At 39.6% G+C, this 19,986-nt stretch overlaps 1 protein-coding gene across 4 annotated transcripts in view; it reads right to left on the bottom strand.

Moving 5' to 3' along the window:
* The window catches only part of cep89 (centrosomal protein 89), a 73,229-nt gene that overhangs the window by 46,251 nt on the left and 6,992 nt on the right, over positions 1-19,986 (bottom strand). For 2 of the 4 annotated variants that reach the window (XM_050048219.1, XM_050048216.1), the window contains exons 6-16: positions 19,834-19,941; positions 18,708-18,947; positions 17,743-17,885; positions 16,262-16,312; positions 15,693-15,776; positions 14,776-14,879; positions 13,284-13,399; positions 11,840-12,020; positions 11,053-11,220; positions 8,368-8,509; positions 2,787-2,913 (exon numbers count right to left, since the gene is read on the bottom strand). In XM_050048219.1, coding sequence (XP_049904176.1) covers positions 2,787-2,913; positions 8,368-8,509; positions 11,053-11,220; positions 11,840-12,020; positions 13,284-13,399; positions 14,776-14,879; positions 15,693-15,776; positions 16,262-16,312; positions 17,743-17,885; positions 18,708-18,947; positions 19,834-19,941 — 1,464 coding nt within the window. The remainder of the gene's footprint in view (positions 1-2,786; positions 2,914-8,367; positions 8,510-11,052; positions 11,221-11,839; positions 12,021-13,283; positions 13,400-14,775; positions 14,880-15,692; positions 15,777-16,261; positions 16,313-17,742; positions 17,886-18,707; positions 18,948-19,833; positions 19,942-19,986) is intronic. The other 2 variants (XM_050048227.1, XM_050048207.1) reach the window with 1 other exon arrangement.

The raw sequence follows: 19,986 nt of genomic DNA, 5'->3' as shown, positions 1-19,986 counted from the left end.
GGTAAGCCGATGGCCGCCGTATTTGACAGGAATACATTACTGTCTGTGTCTGTGACCCCCGTTCAACCCACAATCGGTGGGATTCGCCTTTGGTTTCTGCTGCTGGTTGAAATCTGTAGGCTGCTCGCACAGCGTGTTGAATGATTTAAGCCTATTTTGCTCGCTCAAAACTACTTTTAGTCGCAAATGCGAGTGCAGTGAGGGACGGATCACCACACTGCTGACATTTTACTCCGCGCGTAACGGCACGTTGTTTGTTTTCATTATCAAAACACGCCGCTATTATTCGGCCTTGCTTTTAACTTATTCCACTGAATACCGAATGTGTGTTTTTTTGCAATGTTCGGCCGAATATATTCGGTTACCTAATATTCGGTGCATCCCTATTTAGGTTGGTTGGACAAAATGAGAAACATGAAGACTTTGTGTTCCGGTAAATAGTGAGGGGACATCAATACCAACTGATGCAAGAATCATCTATTGTGTTGTAGCAGGTCTATGAAAGTAATTGTGATGAATGCCTAGATAGCCATATAGTTACAGCGCATACTATATGCATACAATGTAATTCCAGCCCAAGACAAGAAAAGAAAAGAATCCCTGTGTCATACAGCTCCAACACCTTGAGGGAGAAGTATAATTCCATATAATTAATATCTAGTTTAGCTGGCAGGGAATGAGAGGGTAGACTAATGAAGTATAAAAGCAAGAAGGAAATAATGTCCTTATGCACATTTAACATTTATAACTCTCCTCTTTCAATGGTCTGATTACCACCAATAGAACTCACATTCATACACACACACACACACACACAAACACACACCTCTTTTTCTCTGGGCCGTTGCTATAGAGACACAAATAAAATTGACAGAACCACTGAGATATTTCCCCCTGATGTGGCTTGAATGACAAGAGCTGCTGACAGCTGGAGCACAGAACACTGGTCCTAGAGCAAGGCACTAATACCGCCTGACGAATGCCACGTTCACATTTGGCATAACAAACAAAGGCTGTGCCAATTGGTATTGCAGGACAATTGTCAACCCCAGATGTCAACCAAGATGGCATTGTAGGTATATGTAAGTGGAGAAAAGGTTGCCATGGTGATACCCTTGACTAGTCTCCATGATATTTCTGTGGAAAGGGATAGATTCCATATGATTTGTGTCACAGAGTAGATGAAAGAGAAAAACGATGCTCTGGATTGATTCCTGTCCACTATCAGTCATGACCATACTTATGTCTATTACACCCATCTATACCATCTTGCATTACTTTTCCCTTTTTTAAAAAAAAACACTGAAGCTATGGCAGGTCTGAGCAAAGTGGCAAGTTAAATGTGAAAATCTGTAATGCAATGTTGCCTTTTAACTCAAACTTTTAAAACAGTTGCTACAACAAGCTGTTGCATCATCTTATGGTCCCTCTGTTTACGATCTACTTATTGCCAACTGGAAACCTGCTTGACTATGTTTTAAATTATGTCTTGTACATTATCTGGATACAGGTCTCAGTTTGGCGTGTCCATGTCACATTAAGTCCACAAATTTAGCTTTAAATATTAGTATTAAGGTACAGTTCCAGCTGGCAGAATAGTGTTAAACATTAGCCAGTGGACTGCAGTTACAGTACAGCAGCAGTGGTATCAGTTAGCAGCAGACATCAGAGAGTAATGAGCTGCAGAAATACAGTAGATATAATCAAACAATGTGTTACTGCCTAGAAGGTCCTGTCCACTGCCACACATTAAAGCGAGTCAGCACCATAACTACAGGTAACAGCAGTGTCACAGGGACACCCTAAGATCAATGGACCAAAGTCAAAGAGACCAGCACACACAGCAACACCTTTATCACTGCTGGTGTTTTCTTTACATTTGCCATGCTGACGGTGTGGGCTGTTGATTGTACACTTTGTTAGAGATGGGAAAATGCAGTCATATACCCCAATAGACAATAGACTGCTTTCCTATTGTCAGCAGATGAGCGGGGGGGGTTCAATTTCACGAAAGCACCAGAAAATAAGGTTAGTCAACAGTAGAAAGCATCATGTAGGCAAGTGAAAATGTTACAGTCATTAGGTATTTTTTTATCTGTTACTTATTCAGTCCCTCCTTCCAACTCAGTGTTGACTTAGTTGAAATGATGTTCAGTTGCTGCTTGGACGGAGACGGTTGGAATTTGTGGCTGATGACAAAGAGTCCCAGAAGTTACCAATAGCCACACCGGAAAAGGGGCAAAATTTGGTGTGTCCATCTGGGTGTCATGTTTCCATCACTGCTGATCAGGGTTGATAAATACCCGTGATTGATACAGGACAAAAGCCACATGTTGGTGAGTATTTGTGTGTAGTTTGTCCAGAGGGAGAGGGGCTCTCAAGACTCAGAGCTCAGCTTGAGAGATGGCAATCTGGCAATCGACACAAGTGTTCATCAATTTATGCTTTCTGAGTGTTGGAGAGTGATAAGAGATGGATTATTAAGTGCAGTGGAGTGGACTGATCAATATGAAATAGACTGGAGGGTTATCTTGGGCCAAATTAACTTCAGGTAAATGCTGTGTCTCAGTGTGGACCATTGAAGCAGCAGCTAAGCCAAGGCTGTAGCCTCACATGCTACCCTGGCATCAGAGGTTAAGATCAGATTAACCTGCCTGCTGTGTAGCAGTGTAGTTTCCGGGCATAGTTGTCTGGGAAAGACTTCCTCCATCTTTAGAAGAGAATTCACAGAACTTTCAGGGGCATTTACTGTAGTATGAAAGTGATGTTTAAAAAAAGGAACTTACTTTGACTTCTTCCTGTAGTTTTCCGAATCGGACTGTGCCATTCAGAATTCTCTTGACGAATCCCTGCTTTTCCTGCTGAAGAACTGAAGCCTGGGGAGGTAGAGAGGGAAGACGGGGGGTTACTGATCTAAGAGAGGAGCACAGAAGGGGGGTGATTGCACAGTTGGATGAAGGATGTGAAGGATTATGGGAAAGATGGATAAAGGAAAAGAAGGAAAGATTGTTGAGACTGTTGCCAATCTACATTGCTGTGTAAGGCACATACACTGCCACAAACAACCTATTTTCAGTGTTTAAAGGTAGACAATAGTAGGCGTGCATAAAAATGAGAAAGGAAATTAATAAAACAGCATCCAAACAATGGTAAAATACCTGTCAGCCTAAAAAACACACCTAATGTTGTGCTAGTGTGGCATAAAATGAATTTGAACTCCTGCTTGTGCAGTATAATGAAGGTGTTTTACAGCTAAGTGATTGCACATTGCAATAGCAGCCAAAAAGCCCCAATGTCACATCATTTAAGGCTGACGTGGATCTTCTGCACCTACTGTTCTCTGCCTCTAAAGAGTGGATACAAATCAGCACAGGTACGTTAAAAAAAGATTGTGGTTAAAAAGAAAAATGTGTTAAATTGCCCCCTGCACCTACACTTTTTTAAACCATTCCTCTCACTGATTACATAGTCCTGCATACCCAAACCAATTTCTCACTGTGCCAGCACTAGAGAAAGGTCTGACTGAACCCAATATAGTTCCACACCAAAGGAATAAAACACTCTCGGTTGTATGTATTTCTTTAACACAGTTGTCTTGAGTGGCACTAAGCCCAGATGCAACAGTGGTAAATAGTCTTGGGTGGAACATCAGCACGTGGGAAAGCAGGTCCTGGCATTAAAATGGCTACATCCCCAAAAAAGAAAACGCCACATGAAACATTAAAAGACGTTTTAGCGTGTAAGTTGCTCGCTCAGAGCGTGGTGTGTGTCAGGTGTACTAGTCTGCTTGTGTTTATTGTTGCCCTCTTGGCCACGTTGCTCTTGAAAAAGATTTTATATCTCAATGAGACTTTGCCTGGTTAAATAAAGGATTTACGTAAAGAGACTGTTGTTGTTTCACACACAGTTTTAAAACTAAATTCGAAGATAGATCTGGCTATGCGAGACTAGTTTCATGTAATTATGGGGATTTTGAAAACAGTAACAGCAGTGGAAGAGGACAATCCCTCCTGAAACACCACTCAGGTACCTTTAGTCCACATCTTGTGAGTCAGACCACTGATTGCATAATTAGCAGGACTGAAAAGCAAAGTGCACCAAAGAGAGACTGCAAACCTCAATCGGGATGTAAAGATATTTTTGTATTGTGCCTAAAAGGTGAACATCAGCTAAGTGTCTTGGATAATAACATAAATACAGTTATCCTGGAAGTCATAGCCAGACATAGAAAACTACAATTATAATTTAAGTGACCAGCCAGTCTTCCTCAGTTCTGCTCACAGCAGCAGCTCTACTGCTCGCATTATGTGGTCTAGCCACAACACTGCAAATAGCCAATAATATCTGTACTCACAGCACACACACACAGAAAAGCACGCACATACACCATTGTGGTCATCCTGTTCTCTTGCAGACAAATCGGCTCTTGTTAGCTTTAGACCCACTTCTCTAATATGGTGTCAGTCTGACCTTCTACACATGATGGGCTCTTGCTTATCATCTAAAAAGCAAGCCATGGCAAAGTCCCTGAATCTATTAACATTTACCAGAAAACCTTTCTCCCTTCCTCTGCCACACACGTAGCCAACTGAGCCAAGTACATACTTAATAGTTTTATTTGTTTCGGCTAAACTCTATTTTTCTTTTTGTTTGACATGCTGCATCTTATGGCTCTGACTGCATATTCATCTACCAACATCCCAGAGCACCTCCTCTACCATGATGGAATTATCATTAAAAAAATTACCAGCCCAGTCAGGCATCAAGGCTCTGAAAGAACAAAATGTGCTATTAATGGAACAGGAGTCTTCTGTTAATCAATAATGCAGTTTTCTATAATTTCATGCTTGTGTATTTATTCTTGCTGAAAATAGATCTAATTTTGAGGGAAATGTAATGCTGAGCAACTTTCGTTTTCTGTTTACATAATGAGAAAATGTTGCTAATAAACGTACTTGAAAAGTCAAAAATTATTTACTGGCAATGTATTTCAGTTGTTTTGTACACTAATACACTCTTAGTGACTAAAGCATTATTTTTGCATTACCAGCTTTTTTTAAATCAAGACTTAACCAAAATCACAATCTTTCCCTCACCTTAACCAAAGTGCTTTTTTAGCCTCAACCTAATCACAGACAGGCGTCTGGGTGTGAACCCGGGGTTTTAGTGTCTCAGTCCAGCTCTTTGTATGTCTCCCTACAAATCCAGTGCAGTACAGACATGTAGTGTTTCACTAATCAAAGAAATGCTGTCTCTGAACATAACACAGACAACAATTACATTGTCACCACATTGTAATTATGAATGTAATTTAGTGTTATACAAACATAATTTGTAGGAGACAGGCTTACAGATTTACAAACCCAGGAGATACATTTTGAAAGTGATGGAGAGTGCAGATATAGTTCAGTGCTGGGATTCTCCCAGAAGTTACCAACTAAGAAAAGAAATTTAATTCTGACTGATTCCCAAATCAGCCCATCCATCCTGGATGGGTGAGAACCATGTGGGTACAACCCAAAATAACCAAGCAAGTACATCAGCTTCATCAAATATGCTGAGCTGCTTCAAGTGCCACATTACTAGCACCCTGGAGCTGGTTACTCCTGTGCTTTTTTCAGCTGAGACATGCCAAACTGTCTGCTGTAAAAGAGGTCTAATACAGGCACCTCCGTAAATGGAATCAGTGGAATGTTTAATCAGTCACATTTATATCATATCACCTGAGTGTTATTTGCAGTATCATCCCTAAATCTCACTGCTGACATGAAGAGCGCACTTCAGCTGATAGGGAAACTGCACCTGTTTGATAAATGACGCACACGACTCCTGGCACAAAAACAAAAGGTTTTCAAAATCTGCGCTCAGACTCTTCTGTCTCTTTGGACCAACAGTCATCAGCCACATGCTGCACAGCTGCTCCTTATTACTCAATAGCTCCTCAGTATATGTAGACGGCAGCTTTATCGGACATTTGCCAGATTGTCTGTGCTGCCTTGTTGCTGTAGCATTTGACTGATTCCTGCCTGCCAGTTTATGTTCTGGGTGACTGCCAGCTCTCCTGTGGTTGTTTTTCTAATCCGACCTGCTTTCACAGCAGTTACAAGCCTTACAAATTAGCAGGTAAACTGCCTTTAAACCCTGCCTGCTGTGCTTTGGTGTCTGCATTTGGGTTCAATCATCGGTTGCCAAATACCTAACCTAGCAACAGTCCAAAGGTTAAATAGACATCTGTTTGTCCTATTTGCTTGGTTTGAATTAAATTTCAAAGTGTTTATTTCACTATTTCTGCAAGAAATCAAACCCTATGACATATTAAGATAACGTATGATAATGTGCAGTAACATATAGTATAGGAGATAATGTGATGCTTAAGTGTAACATAATATGGTATAACATGGGACATAGAATATAAGGTGAAATGTAGACATTTCATATATTTTATGTACTATATTATCTCTATATTAAAGCAGACAAACACTAATTATTACTATATGATATTACGTATTATTCTGATATAAACTGTTATTGCAGATTATATATTAATCTTACGTATATTATAATAGACTGCTACTAATCACACCACTATCACTTCACTTGAGACAGTGCTGCATTATTAGCTGAACGACAACGCTGGTCATGGATGCGGTACAGTATGTGTACTGCTTGCCTTGCAATGTCGAGTTTAACTGCTTTTGTTTGGTTTAATTTTTTTTAAATCATATTTGTATTTTAATTTTTTAGATTTTATACAATATTGTATATTGACTTTTCTCTATTTATCTGCAGCACCTTTGCAACAACTTTCTCCTCTACTGATCAATAAAGGCTTATCTTAAAGTTAATTGGTTAAAAAAAAAAGATTGTTTTGTGTTGTTGGTTTTCAATGGAAAGCGAGCAATTAGTTTTTGAAAAGTAGAAATTATTTGTGTGTTGGTGTGTGTATGTGAGCGTCAATTCCATCATGTGTCATACCCGGTCAATCTCAGAACCTATTGGATATCGGTCTGATGATGATTTAGCTTCTAGGGACAATAGCCAGTAATTCAGGGTGTTTTTGTGTAGCCAGCGGATATCTAGCTAATCGAAATGCGGGCCAGGACTTCATCTTCCGTGCATTGGTCTTTGTTTACTGTCTGAGCTGGCACACAGCAGAGACATGATGCTGTAAACGGATATATACATAGAAATGTAGGTAGGCTTTTTTTTTTAAAACTTATAAAAAGCTAAATTGTCATCAGATGATAGCTGATGGTTTCAGAAATTGCATTTCAGCAAATGCGTTTGGCCTCTTCACTGCTTCCCTAGAGTGATAGAAGTGTCAGCGATATTACATGTGCCTGTATGTTCATACCTGAAGCCTCGTTACAGAAATTTCCTAAATCTAAAATCCTCTCTAATCTCAGTTTAAGATGACATTCAGAATTTTTGGCATCACAGAAACATGTTTCCTTACAGGATTTAGAAAACAAATCCCATCTTATCTAAGGATAGTTTAATTCAGCTATTACACAACCGTCTAAACTAACTGTCCTAAATTCAAAATAACTACTAAAAATGTTTTTAGGTCTGTATGGTAATGACGATGAAGATGAGGAACAACACGAAACCGAAATATGATGATTGAAACTCTACTCAAACCTCCCGGGTGAGGGTGTCTGATGTAAGACCCGAAACACCCAATGGCCCCGGTAACATCACTGAAGATGTGTCCAGGTTGCACCACAAAGTGTATCTAAGTACTACTCAAACTGCATGATGACACTTTAAATTTTAATAAGTAATTCAAATGAAGTAATTAATTAGAATAAATAATTAATTTAAATAATTAAGAGGAAAACTGTCAGTAAAGGTGGGGTTTCCTCTCCTCCAGCAGCATAGTTACTGCCTCTGACTCCTCGTAGCTAAAACTGAACACACTTCTTTTTTTGTCCATGATAGCGAGCTAGCCAGTGACAAGTGAGAGCGGCTATTATGGCTTGTCCATCTGGAGTAGCCTATGGGTACATTCTAATCAAAGACGCAGGCAGTCTCATGTACAATCTAAACATAGATACAGGCATGGCAGGACCAGTGCTGACTGAAGATTCAAATTTACAGAGATAGGATTTCTTATGTTAACATATGATAGCAGATCTGAGACAGGACAGGACGCAGCCATGAGTCTATGAATTGTTGTTGTAACAGGAAGATTGGATTTTTCCTATCTTTGAGATTAATTAAGTTAAACTAGTACAAGTAGTTAGGATATTTTTCTGTAATGAGGCTGATTTCACCAGGGTGTCAGTAGTAATACAGTTATTATGTATAGAATGTGTGTCATGTGATGTAAAAATTTTTCTACAGTGTCAGTAGCATCAGTAGTACCATCTGCAACAGCTGGTCTCTCTCCTGGGAAATGTGCTCCGCCACAGAAATGACAGCTCCCATGTATTGCCGAGTCTTTTCCTCTTTCAACACACACTCTTCCTTCTGTCTCTTCAATACACTCATCCGTCTCTCAGCCTTCCTGGATGATGGAGAGACAGGGGAGAAGAATAAAATAGGCAAAACAGCATTAAAGACAGTGAAGGAGGGGAAAAGATGGAGGGAGAGAAAAACAATGAGATGTGAAGGAAAAGGAACATGGCAAAAAATAGCAGGACAAATAAAGACAAGGGAGGGAAGGAAGAGAGATTTAGAAAAAATGAGGGAGAAAAAATGTATGTGGGGTGAAGGGAAAGGAGCAGAGCAGATAGAATACAGGGAATACAAGAGAGACAGAGTTAACTGGATGATATCTTGAGACCCTGCCATTTTGTTGCAAGTGGGGTAGAAACGCTGTTAATCAAACACCTTCTGCCAATCTTCACACTTCAGAATGAGAAAGTCCACATTAATCTCAGCTCAGGTCTACCGGGAGCAGAAGAAGGTTCCAGAGAAAAGAGCAGATTTATAAACAGGTATAATAACTAACCAAATTAATCGTGTACTGTAGAAAAATAACCTTTGACGTTTGATGCTGTTGGAAAACCACTCTGACAACTTCATCTTATGCCCACAGAGAGCATTAAATTACCCTCTCACACTAGGATTTGCATGATCATTCTGATTTTACTTTACAGCATAACTTTTAAACAGGGAATAATACTCTGAGGAAAGGAGATGATCTGCATCTTCAAAACAAAGTGTCTCTGAGCATGGCTCAAGCTGTCATGCTGCTGACCTTCCCAGCAACCAGGGAAGAAGCCAAATATTCAAATCTCACTTCAGGATAAACTGGGTGTTATAACCAGTGGCAGAAGGCTGAGGGAGATGTCAATCAAACACTGTAATGCCTGCACACTCCTGAGAAGCGTCCTAATCAGGCAGCATAAATGAAAACACCTATGTGGGTGGACACAGGGTATGAAGGGGGTTTGCATCATCAAATTCTTCAGCATTTAACACCATAACAAATGACAGAAAATGTGTTTCAGCGGTTTCACTTTGTAGTGAAATATTAAAGGTTATGTTAACACTACCTAAATTATGAATTCCAAAAAAATTTTTCTGTGGCCTAAGAAAGTTCAATCAATATCTGAGAACATGAGCTACTCTCTCTCGAACCCAGAAACCACAGAAGTCACAAACTTGTGATGTCATTGGGTATAAAGTCTGGAGCTGCTCCACAGACAATAAATGGAAGCCTGATTTTATCACTCCACCAAACATTTGTTTTCATTCTTATACCTAAATGAGCTTTATTCTGTTGTGGTGTTCTCAGTGCTAAAAGATAAAAATGCTTAGAACATTTCCCTGGTGCTCTCAGCATCATTTACATAATCTTTCCCCAAAACATTGTCTATGGAGCAGCTCCAGATTTTATACCCTGTGACATCACAAATTTAAGTTTTAGCACTCCAGATTTTGGATTTGGGAGAGTTGTTCATGTTTACTAACATTGTTGGACTGACTTAGACCAGAGGAATTGTGAAAGTCCCCTTTAATGGCCACATATCAGTTATAGAGGATTTTCAAAGTCGATTCAACAATGTTGTCATTCTCTTTTAAACAGAGCTGCAATGATTCATCGATTAGTTGTTTACTATTAAATTAATTGCCAACTTATATTTTTACATAGTTTAATTTCCACGGTTCTCCTCAGGCATTTTTTTTTTTTAACATTATTATGTTTTTCACATAAGAACAGACTGTTATACACAGATATTAAAGCAGGGCAAAGGGGGTGAGGGAAGGAGACTACTCAAGCACAACAAAATTTATGTGTATAAAATTGCATGGGTTGTTCCACTGTGGAGGCACCAACCACGAACTCAATTCTTTATTTTAAATAGATTTATAAAAATACCATCTTTTAAATTGACCTTTTAAAGTGGACTGCAAAATTAAATAAGATCTAGAGGCATGATGACTGGATTGATAATGTAGGACAATGATAATTGCCTTATCAACTTATTTAATAATCAATAAATCTGTTTGAGTAATTTTATAGAAAAAAAAAATCAAGCTTTTTAAATGTCAAAATTGTCTAGTTTCTTCTCTCCTGTATGACAGTCAACTTCTGTAGACAGTATCTTCAGGGTGTGGGTACATCAAAACATTTGAGTACATCATCCTGGGCTTTAGGAAACACTAATTGACATTTTTCACCATTTTCTGTCATTTTATAGCTCAAACAGATAATTGATTAGATTGAGAAAACAATCGACAGTGAAAAGAATCATGAAGGGAGTCCTGCTTTTAAAGAGATCTGCAAATTGCATAACTTTGGGCTGAAAAAAATCAAATTATAAAACATGCAAAACAAAAGTTGGACCAATGTGACTGCACATTTTTGGTCTCATTAGCAGTAAAAGCAGCAAAAGCAGTAGGAATAGTGACAGTAGCAAACAACTTATCATCACAGTTTGAGGGAGGATACATAACCACAGTCTAAGGAGGTGTTTCTTATTGGTAACTGACGGTGTCAAACACTTCTTTAAAGTGTCGTGATGGAATTGTGGCCAACTAACAGGTTATAGGCTTCATGTGTGAGATGATATCAGACTAAGACAGCAGTATATTTAGTACCTGTTGGCTTGTTTGGTGAGCTCCTGCTCAGTCTCCATTCTCTTTATATCAGCTGTCAGGTTGGCTTTGTCCAGAGCCAGACTCCTATTCTCCTCTTGCAGGCTGGACAATCTGAGAAGCAACTCCTCCATCTCACTCCTATTCCTACCCTCCTGCTGCTCCAATTGTCTGAGAGCCAAAAGCAGATTGTACAGCACATTATGATAAAACATCTAGCACTTGGTAAACACTTTTAAACAAAGTGTATTCTGTCGCTAGAGATAAAGATAAAAACCCACAGAGAGTTTTCATAATACTGCTAACTCACATCTTTATACTACATATTTTGATTAACTTAGCTTTCCTTCCTAGCCATATTAACTAAAGCAATTAGATTTTTTTGTCACATCCCAGTGCCACTCTCTATTGCAATAAAAAATGCAATGCTTCTGGTGCTACTCTTGCTTGTTCTTCTTGCCTTGTTGTTTTTTTATCTGCTACAAATCAATTGTAAACTGAATTAATAATAAACTGAACAAAAACTGAACTGACATGAACTCTTGGCAAATCTGTTGGAGAGAAGATGATGGCAATTGGCATTTTTGGAAGACAAAGTGAAAAGAACTGCACACTCTTTCATACATCAAGCAAGGACATGTGTTACTAGTGTTCAGTTCCTCTCTTTCTTGAACCTACTTTTCAGAAAAGAAGAACTGTGTCCCCATTCAGGAGCAGAACTGTTTTTAAAACCGACTGGTTCATCTTTTAGCAGAGACATATTTGATTAAATGAGACATTGTAGCAGTACCGTCTGAGTTTCCCAGTAATGTTGCAGTGTTCCTCCCAGGTGATGGCATCCTTCAGGCAGGCCCGCAGAACTTGCACCTCCTTCTCATTTTTCTGCACCTCCCTTCTGCTCTCTTCCAGGTCCTCCTGCAATCGCTGCTTTTCTGCCTCTAACAGCATCAGCTGCTTAGACACCTTGGAGACTGCAAAGAGAGGAATGAGACAGGAAGAGGTGGAAGTGTAAAATGGAGTAAAATAAACAATGTAATGAAATTTTAACGACAGATCGTTTTTGCTTGTACCTGTTGTTTCATTTGAAGAATTTCTTTAATTTTTACATTTAGGGGGGCAGCGCTCCAACCATTTGGTATTTTCCTGACTGTGATCTATTTTTTGCTCATCTGTGTGGTAGTCTGGCACCCAGCACAAAGTGCACGGTGCACAGGTGGGAGGAGAGGTGCTAACAGGTGAAAGATCCATTGACATGAGGCAGTGCAGAACAAGTAACTGATGTTTTGATGAAAAATGTGTGTTAGATGTTGTTATTCCACAACAAAGCTACTACTTTGGTGATTTTGTTAACGAGAACAAATTAAGTACTTGGAGGAAATGCACAGAAATATTACATTAAATGCTTACAACAATGGTAATTCAAAATGTTAAAGTAAACACTCCCCAATCAGTAGATGCTTTGAAATTGGCAGAAAAAAAAAAAGTTTGTGAATAAATGCAGGAAAGTCAGTGAATGTGTCCACAGTTGCTTTAGACTGTATGAACAGCTTGTCCTTCAGTTTGTTGAATCCCTGCTGCCATCTGTACGCAGCAGAACAGATATCTTTTACGTTATATTGATAGATCTGCAACACCTGATTAGAGAAGTGTCAGGCTAGAGCGCAACACCATGATGCATGGTCTATGTCTACTTTCATTAAATTACATGCAAATGAAACCTGGCTGCTACAGAATAACCACACACACACCCTGTATGCCTATCAGACTGAACGGACATCAAACTTTTTATTCTGCCCATTAACGCAGGAGACATCAGATTACTGGAGCTCATTAATCCTGTGCGTCACAGTCTCCTTTCCAACTTTCCAAATACATATAAAATTAGGGGTTCATGCTTTAGTCTTAAAATGCCTACTGAAGGTAACACTGCTGTGTGATATTTTAACAAGATACGAAGATAATATTTACAAGAAGAACTCCTGTCCAGTCAGATGCTCCTGAAATAGCATCGCACTGATGCGATTACATAAACTTCTTCACCAAACAATTTTTGTATTACTTGCTTGTATCATCAGTGTACTTATTCACTGTTAAAAAAACACAGAATCTGCCTTTGGCTGCAGATTCGTGGTACTGTGTGTTCACACTGTACCACCCCACCCGCACCTTCCAGCAGGTGCGCTTGCAGACGCCCACATAGTCGCCCAAGATGTACCTCTTTGTGGTTGTTGTACCTTCAGAATAGTGTTTGCTGTGGTTGGCCTTGGCCTTCACATGCTGAGCCTCCAGCTGATCAATCAGAACCTGGTTTTCCTGCAAAACCAGAAGGGCCTGCTGTTGTAGCTGATGACTGCAGGGAGGAAGGGAGGGAGGGGGAGAGGGACAGAGAGAGAAAGATTATGTCTATCACAAAAAGCGGCTATAATATGGCAACATTAATAATCGCCAGCTTGCCTAACTGGTGCTTAAGGTTATATCTTTTTGAAATAGGAATAATTTTTACTTTTAAAGCCACATTCTAAATGTACACAAAGATGAACAGAGAGCAAATCACCCTTTCATTTTACAGCTGTGGTTTACTAATGTATGAAAAACTTGCCACTTTATGAAAAGTGGTTGCATAACCTTCACAACCAGCCACAACTTTCTGCCTCCACCTTTTAGTATCAGGTCAGCGTCATTAGGTACCTCAACAGAGGAGTAACGAAAAATGAGGACCGCATGGAACGGTTCTATTGGTACCTCCCACAAGTTTTCACAATGGAAACGCAAAAATTACCATTCTAATGTGTACTGAACTGATTTGTGTGGTTTAGTTCTTGATGACTGGTTTTGTCATGCAGTGGTGCACTGGAGTACAATCAACAATCTCTGAGTGACATGATACATGATACTAAGCAAACAGCCTGACACTTCGAAAAAATAGAACTCCCCATAATGCCTGAGAAAACCAGATGAAGTAGCATCAAGCTTGAGCTGATGAAGGGTGTGCAGGTGTTCGACTGAGAGCCACTTAAATGATTACTTGGTCTGTATGCAGATGGATGTACTGTAAACAGCCCTTAGCACTTGTCTCATATGTCAGCAAAATAATAATACATCATGAATTATGTTTCTACAGAAGGTAGTATTTAATTTCAACCCTGTTGTAGAGCATCCAACCTGTAGTCCCTGCCTGCCTTCACTTGAGCTGGTGATGTTATTAATCATGAATATGGAGCAGTCAGTTACTGTTCAAAGTCTGGTTTTCTGTTCAGTAAGTTCAGTAAGTAAGTGCTCCTAATAATATTACCTGCCAAATGCACTAAATGTAAATGTATGCAAATACTGTATATTGAAAATCAAGACACACATGATTAATGTCTTACTCAAACTTTACATTGTTCTTGAGTTGATACACAATTTAAAACAGGTTCAAATGTCTCTGTCTCATTTGTTGGAGCTACTTAAGTAGATACTGAAAATGTGTACGTGTCAGCAGCACTACGAGCCGGATGCTGGATGAGTAGTGATGGGCACAGAAGATGTAAAGATTTTACTACATTAGTTTCATTATTTCACACAATATAAGCCTTAGTAACAGACCCAGAAATGGGCAAGCAGCGGGACAGAAGAGAATTAAAGAGGTATTTAATTTTCACTACATCATGGGAATGAATGGTAACGGCAAAGCAAGTGCTGACAGTGCTGAACCAATGCACACACAAAGAGTATATTTCTTCTTACCAGTTCTTCTGGGTGACCCCTCCGATCTTTGTTATTTCATCATGGAGTCTCTCATTTTCTTTGATTACTTCCTCTACATGAACACGCAACCTCTTCACCTCCTCCTGTGGTAAACAGACAAAGACACACAGGGACCTCTGATTTTAAAGACAGCAAAACAAGAACAAAAAAGAAATCTTCAACTGTATGACCATCTCTCTGCTAAGGATTGAGGATCACCTTTCCAAGACAAAATCCATGACAGCAACTACAACTGAACGCACCAGTTCTTCAGAGGCCTGTCACACGTAGTGACATTAGTGAGTTAGCCAGCTATCTTTAGGCTTAAATTAAGTTTTCTAGTAACCGAAATTAGCTCACTTTTAAAGGGACAGTTCACCACCAAATCAAAAATAGATACTTTTCCTCTTACCTGTAGTGCTATTTACCAGTCTACATTGTTGTGGTGTGAGCTGTCAAGTGTTGGAGATATCGGCCGTAGTGATGTCTGCCTCCTCTCCCATATAATAGAACTAGACGGCACTCGGCTTGTGGTGCTCGAAGTGCCAAAAAAATACATTTGAAAAACACAACAGCAATGTCTCTGTCCAGAAATGATAACACAGTTACTCACATTCTATCACTGCAATCTTAATAGCATAAGACCACTCTGTGAAAATAACTGAAAATAAAAACTTAACTCTCTGTTGTCTTGTACTATAAAAAACCCCACACACTGTTAATAACCCTCTGTTATTATGACTGTGACAATTCAGTCAGATAAACCTGTGTCTTGTAGGTGTTGATCACATGCATTGCATATATCCGAGGCAACACATCAACAGTTTTCTGCTTATGTCTTTGATAACATGTCACATTCTAATGAATGATCAGATGACAGGTGATTGAGGGGATAAGAAAATACACATATACTTTACCTCAGTGGTTTGCAACAGTGCATCTTTCTCATTCATTCTGTCTTCGTATGCCAGCAACAGAGGAGATAAATACTTCACGTCAAGCTACAAAAAAGGACAAAGACAAATGATCCAAATTAGCTACAACATTAAAGCCATGAATCTTTTTCCATATAGGGCTTATTCAAGGCAGAAAAATCACTTTTTAGCCCACTAGTGTCACTGGTTGAAAAATCTGAACTATATTAGGTGCAAATATATTTTCTATACCTATGCAGAAGGTTTCCAGTCATTGTGTACAAACCTTTGCCAAAGCTTCCAAACTATCAGACCAGTTATTTGTCACCAGGCTGAGTTTATATGATTTTGCATGTTAAATCCACATTAATCTGCCAAACAACCAATTTAGCTTAACAGGTACCATCTTCAATTATCATGCAACAGTATTAAAAAAATGACTTGCCTATTAAACTAGCCAGCCACGTCAAGCAGACTGATTAGCTAAATGTGATGGTTAACCAGCCATAAGCTTAGACTACTGCCCTGCCACATTAAAGTAATGTACTGTACAGCTATGTAAAGATACTGACCAGCCAGGGAGGAGGAGGTCCTGTCTTTGGTAAGCCACCGATTCTGGAGCTCTGGATAAGACACAGTAAGAAAGAGAAGAAGTAAGAAAGTCAGTCATACCATCAAAACCATTGTTAATATGGTAGCTTTTTCGGTCCAGTGTGTAGGATTTAGGGGGATATATTGGCAAAAGAGTACGGATGTTTTTATTAGTTCATAATAGCCTGAAAATAAGATTTTTTTTTCAAAACCTCCTCAAAACGAGCTGTTTATATCTGCATAGGGAGCAGGTCCTCTGAATCTTAAGTTATTAGAGGAAAAAAAGGTGAGCACACATTAGCAGGTGCTGAGTTAGCAGCCCATCCCTGACGAGCCAAACTGCTTCAGAGAAACATTGATTTGTAACGTAAAACCTGCTTTATTGAGTGTTGTTACCATTTTAAATCACCTGGTCTGTTTATTTTGGAGAGGAGGAAACATCTGCAAATAATTTCTGAACGATGAACACTGGAGGAAATCTAACCAGGAGAAGTTTCAAGTGGTTATAGTCTGCAATCCTCACCACTAGACGCCACTAAATCCCCCTAAATCTTACACACTTGACCTTTAAATGTTGTCCTTCACACAAAGTAATTAAATATACTGATAGAACCAGAGGATTAAAGTCTAAAAATGTTATTTTGCTGCTTCTTGTATCCAGGTGCTTGAGGAGTTTCATAGCAAAGCTAATCCAGTTTTTCTGTAGCAAAGAACAATAAAGTTTTATACCACAGAACAAATGGGTAATCAAAGGCAAATGACAATATTTATGTAATCCACGGAAGCAGACAAATTCTAGCTTGGCTAATTAAACTAATTCAGACTTATCCTATATTGTAGTACTGCACTGATCTACTACAAAACTACTCCCTATTATTTTCCTTTATCTCCTTCTTTCACCAGCCACACCACAGCTGTCAGTAATGAGTGCTAGCAGAGACATCCAGCGACAGCAGAAGCAAACTGTTAGTTATGAGAGCAGCAGATCTCTTGGTGTGAAGGCACAGCAGGATGCAGCCATGATTAAAACCCAAGGCCAGCTTTCTTCTGCAGTGTAAACAACACTAACAACCCAGAATGGACAGACAGCCATGGGGGGAGGGACTGCAGTACAGAATTAAACAGACTAAAATTTCTCCTGCTGGTGAAGAGAGCAGAGGAGAAGAGTTCACTAGAACACATACACCTGTTTCCATTCAATTCTGGCAACGTGAGCGAGAGTGATACAGGCTGAACGATAAGAGAAAGGGTCCTGGTGCAGTCCCTGATGGCAGGGACTCTTCGACAAGTAAGCTTTATCAAGGCTGCCTACGCAAGCCCTCTATCAAAATTCTCATGAGCAAGGCACAAGCCCATAGCTATTCCAAGGGGGCTACAATCAGCTTGACGGAGGTTTCATTTATAAACTGCCAATTCACGGTTTTGATTGAAAGCAAAGGTGCTACCTTGTAGCTGGTCATACCTCCTGTTTGGACAATGGTCTGAAGTGGGTTTGGTAGCGGCTCAGCTCCACATTCAGGCGGTGAACTGTCAACTTGAGGGCATCATTTTCATCCACCAGCTCCTGAGCATGCTGCCTCAAATTCAATAGCTCGGCCTGGTTGCCTGTAAGCGCCGAAGAGCAAGTTATAAATATTTTTTGAGACATTCCATAATGCTCTTATTCAGAATACCACAATAATTAAAAGAACGCACTAGAGTGTTTCAGAAATGTCCAACAATTTACCAAAAAAAAAAAAGCCATATTCAAGCAGCATGTCTAGTAGCTTTGCTTTTTATCTTTTTATTTTTATGAAAGTAAATAATTTAATTTAATTTAACCTAATTAAAAATAGCCACATTTGATTATTATGGTTTCAAGAGGAAGGAACAGAGAGGGCTAGTGAAATCTAAATTAAAGGTGACTACAAGATTGCTTTGGTCTTTCTTCAACATGGCTTTGACTCTCCATGTGATCAACTGGCTGACCCTGAATTACAACAGAACTTCACCCTTTCAGTATAATAAGAGAACATGGCAGCAGTACTTTTCCATGCTGCTTCTTTCTGCTCACCACGAGGTCAGAGTCTCTAATCATCGAGTCAACCTGTGACCAATTTCAACTGCCAATTTTCCATCCATCATTTAAGTCTTTTTGATTTATTTCCTTTTCATGTCACTCACTCTCACCCCCTCACCCTCTTCTTCTCAGCATGCTGAGATAGTGCTGTGGAGCTCAAGGATGAGAGCCATATCTACCAACAGCATCTCCAGCTCCCTTTTTTCAGCCCTGCACAGACATCTATCTGATGTGACTCACTGCATCTTTCACTTCATTTCTTTTCCCCTGTTACTCCTTATTTGACTCTATTGAGTCTCTTTCCTTCTTTCCTATTTTCCTTCTCTCTGTCCCACTGTATATCTCCTGTGGTTCCTGAGCTACTCTACCTGCAGATGACCTCAGGTTTGAGGAACCTTGGCTGTGACTGATCTCCTGTTCCAGCCTCTGCAGTCTCTCCTCCAGTAGCTTCTGTTCATCTGCCATCCTTGTGTTCCTCTCTGGCAGGGCCCTCGCCACCTCCCTCTGCACCTCACTGGACACCTTGCTGGGCTCTGGGGACAGATGGGTAGGCTGTTTTGGGGTTTTGGCTTGGCTGGGATGGTCGATGGTTAAGATGGGTAGCACAGCTATAATAGGGAAGGGAAATTCTTTTAATGGCAGTACAGAAATGAAATAAATTGTGAAAATGTGCTACATTCCCCAGAACTGTAGGCTCAAAATGCAATTCTTATGGGAATATAGAAGTATCTCAGATGGGGATTACATCAACAGAGAAATGTGTGTGTGACGCAGAAATTTTCTTGAACTTTATATATATATATTAAAAGTGTATTTTAGGCAATCTCTGGACCATATTAAAAGACTGTTACTAATAACTGTATTAGAAAGCATCACATACAGGAGTAATAACCTAAGCAACAGAGGATGTATCATGAAATAATAGAGGTATATGGTGAAGGATGCTTCTTGTCACAGTAAGACAGAAAACAAGAAACAAAAGCAGAAACCCAATCTACTGTTTAAAAGTGCCTCGCCACTGAGTAGCAGGTAGTGTGTTGCAGTTGTCCTTAATTGCTACCAGTGTCTTTCCCACTTGAGTTGAGAAATCTTGCAGCATGGAAGCTTGGAGAAACAAACGTGTAGCATGCCGAGCACCCTGGAAATAAAACCTAACAATATAAATGTTTGCTACTACATTAAATACAACTGAATATACCTGGCTTATACCTCTGTATATGTTGTTTATGTATACTTTAGCTTGTCACAAAGACTGGTGCCAGGGTAAAGTACAACAGATACAGATATTAATTCCCATCAGAGAGTACTGGTCAGTCACGGCATGACATAGCACGGCATGACATAGCACAGAAAGAAAAAGACGTTAATCTTTTTTTTTTTACTGATGTGCTATAACCCAAAAGCTTGCAATTTGTCAAGTGTTTAGCAAAAGAAAAAATACAAGACAAAGTGAGAAGCAGACACGCAGCAGGTTACTGTCAGACTCACACCTACATGGCACATCTTCTTTCCGACTTCCAGGGCTCTTCCTGGCAGATGCTTTCTTCTTGGGAGAATCACAGCTGGCCTCAGGAGACTGGATACTGGTTTCTTCCGGGAAATCTGAAAGAAAGAAAACATTATGCCATCATTAAATGAACACAATTG

This window comes from Epinephelus moara, chromosome 1 (genome assembly GCF_006386435.1).
Source record: "Epinephelus moara isolate mb chromosome 1, YSFRI_EMoa_1.0, whole genome shotgun sequence".
NCBI lineage: Eukaryota > Metazoa > Chordata > Actinopteri > Perciformes > Serranidae > Epinephelus > Epinephelus moara.
The sequence above is the reverse complement of the archived record's forward strand: the minus strand, read 5'-3'. Positions and strand labels throughout refer to the sequence as shown.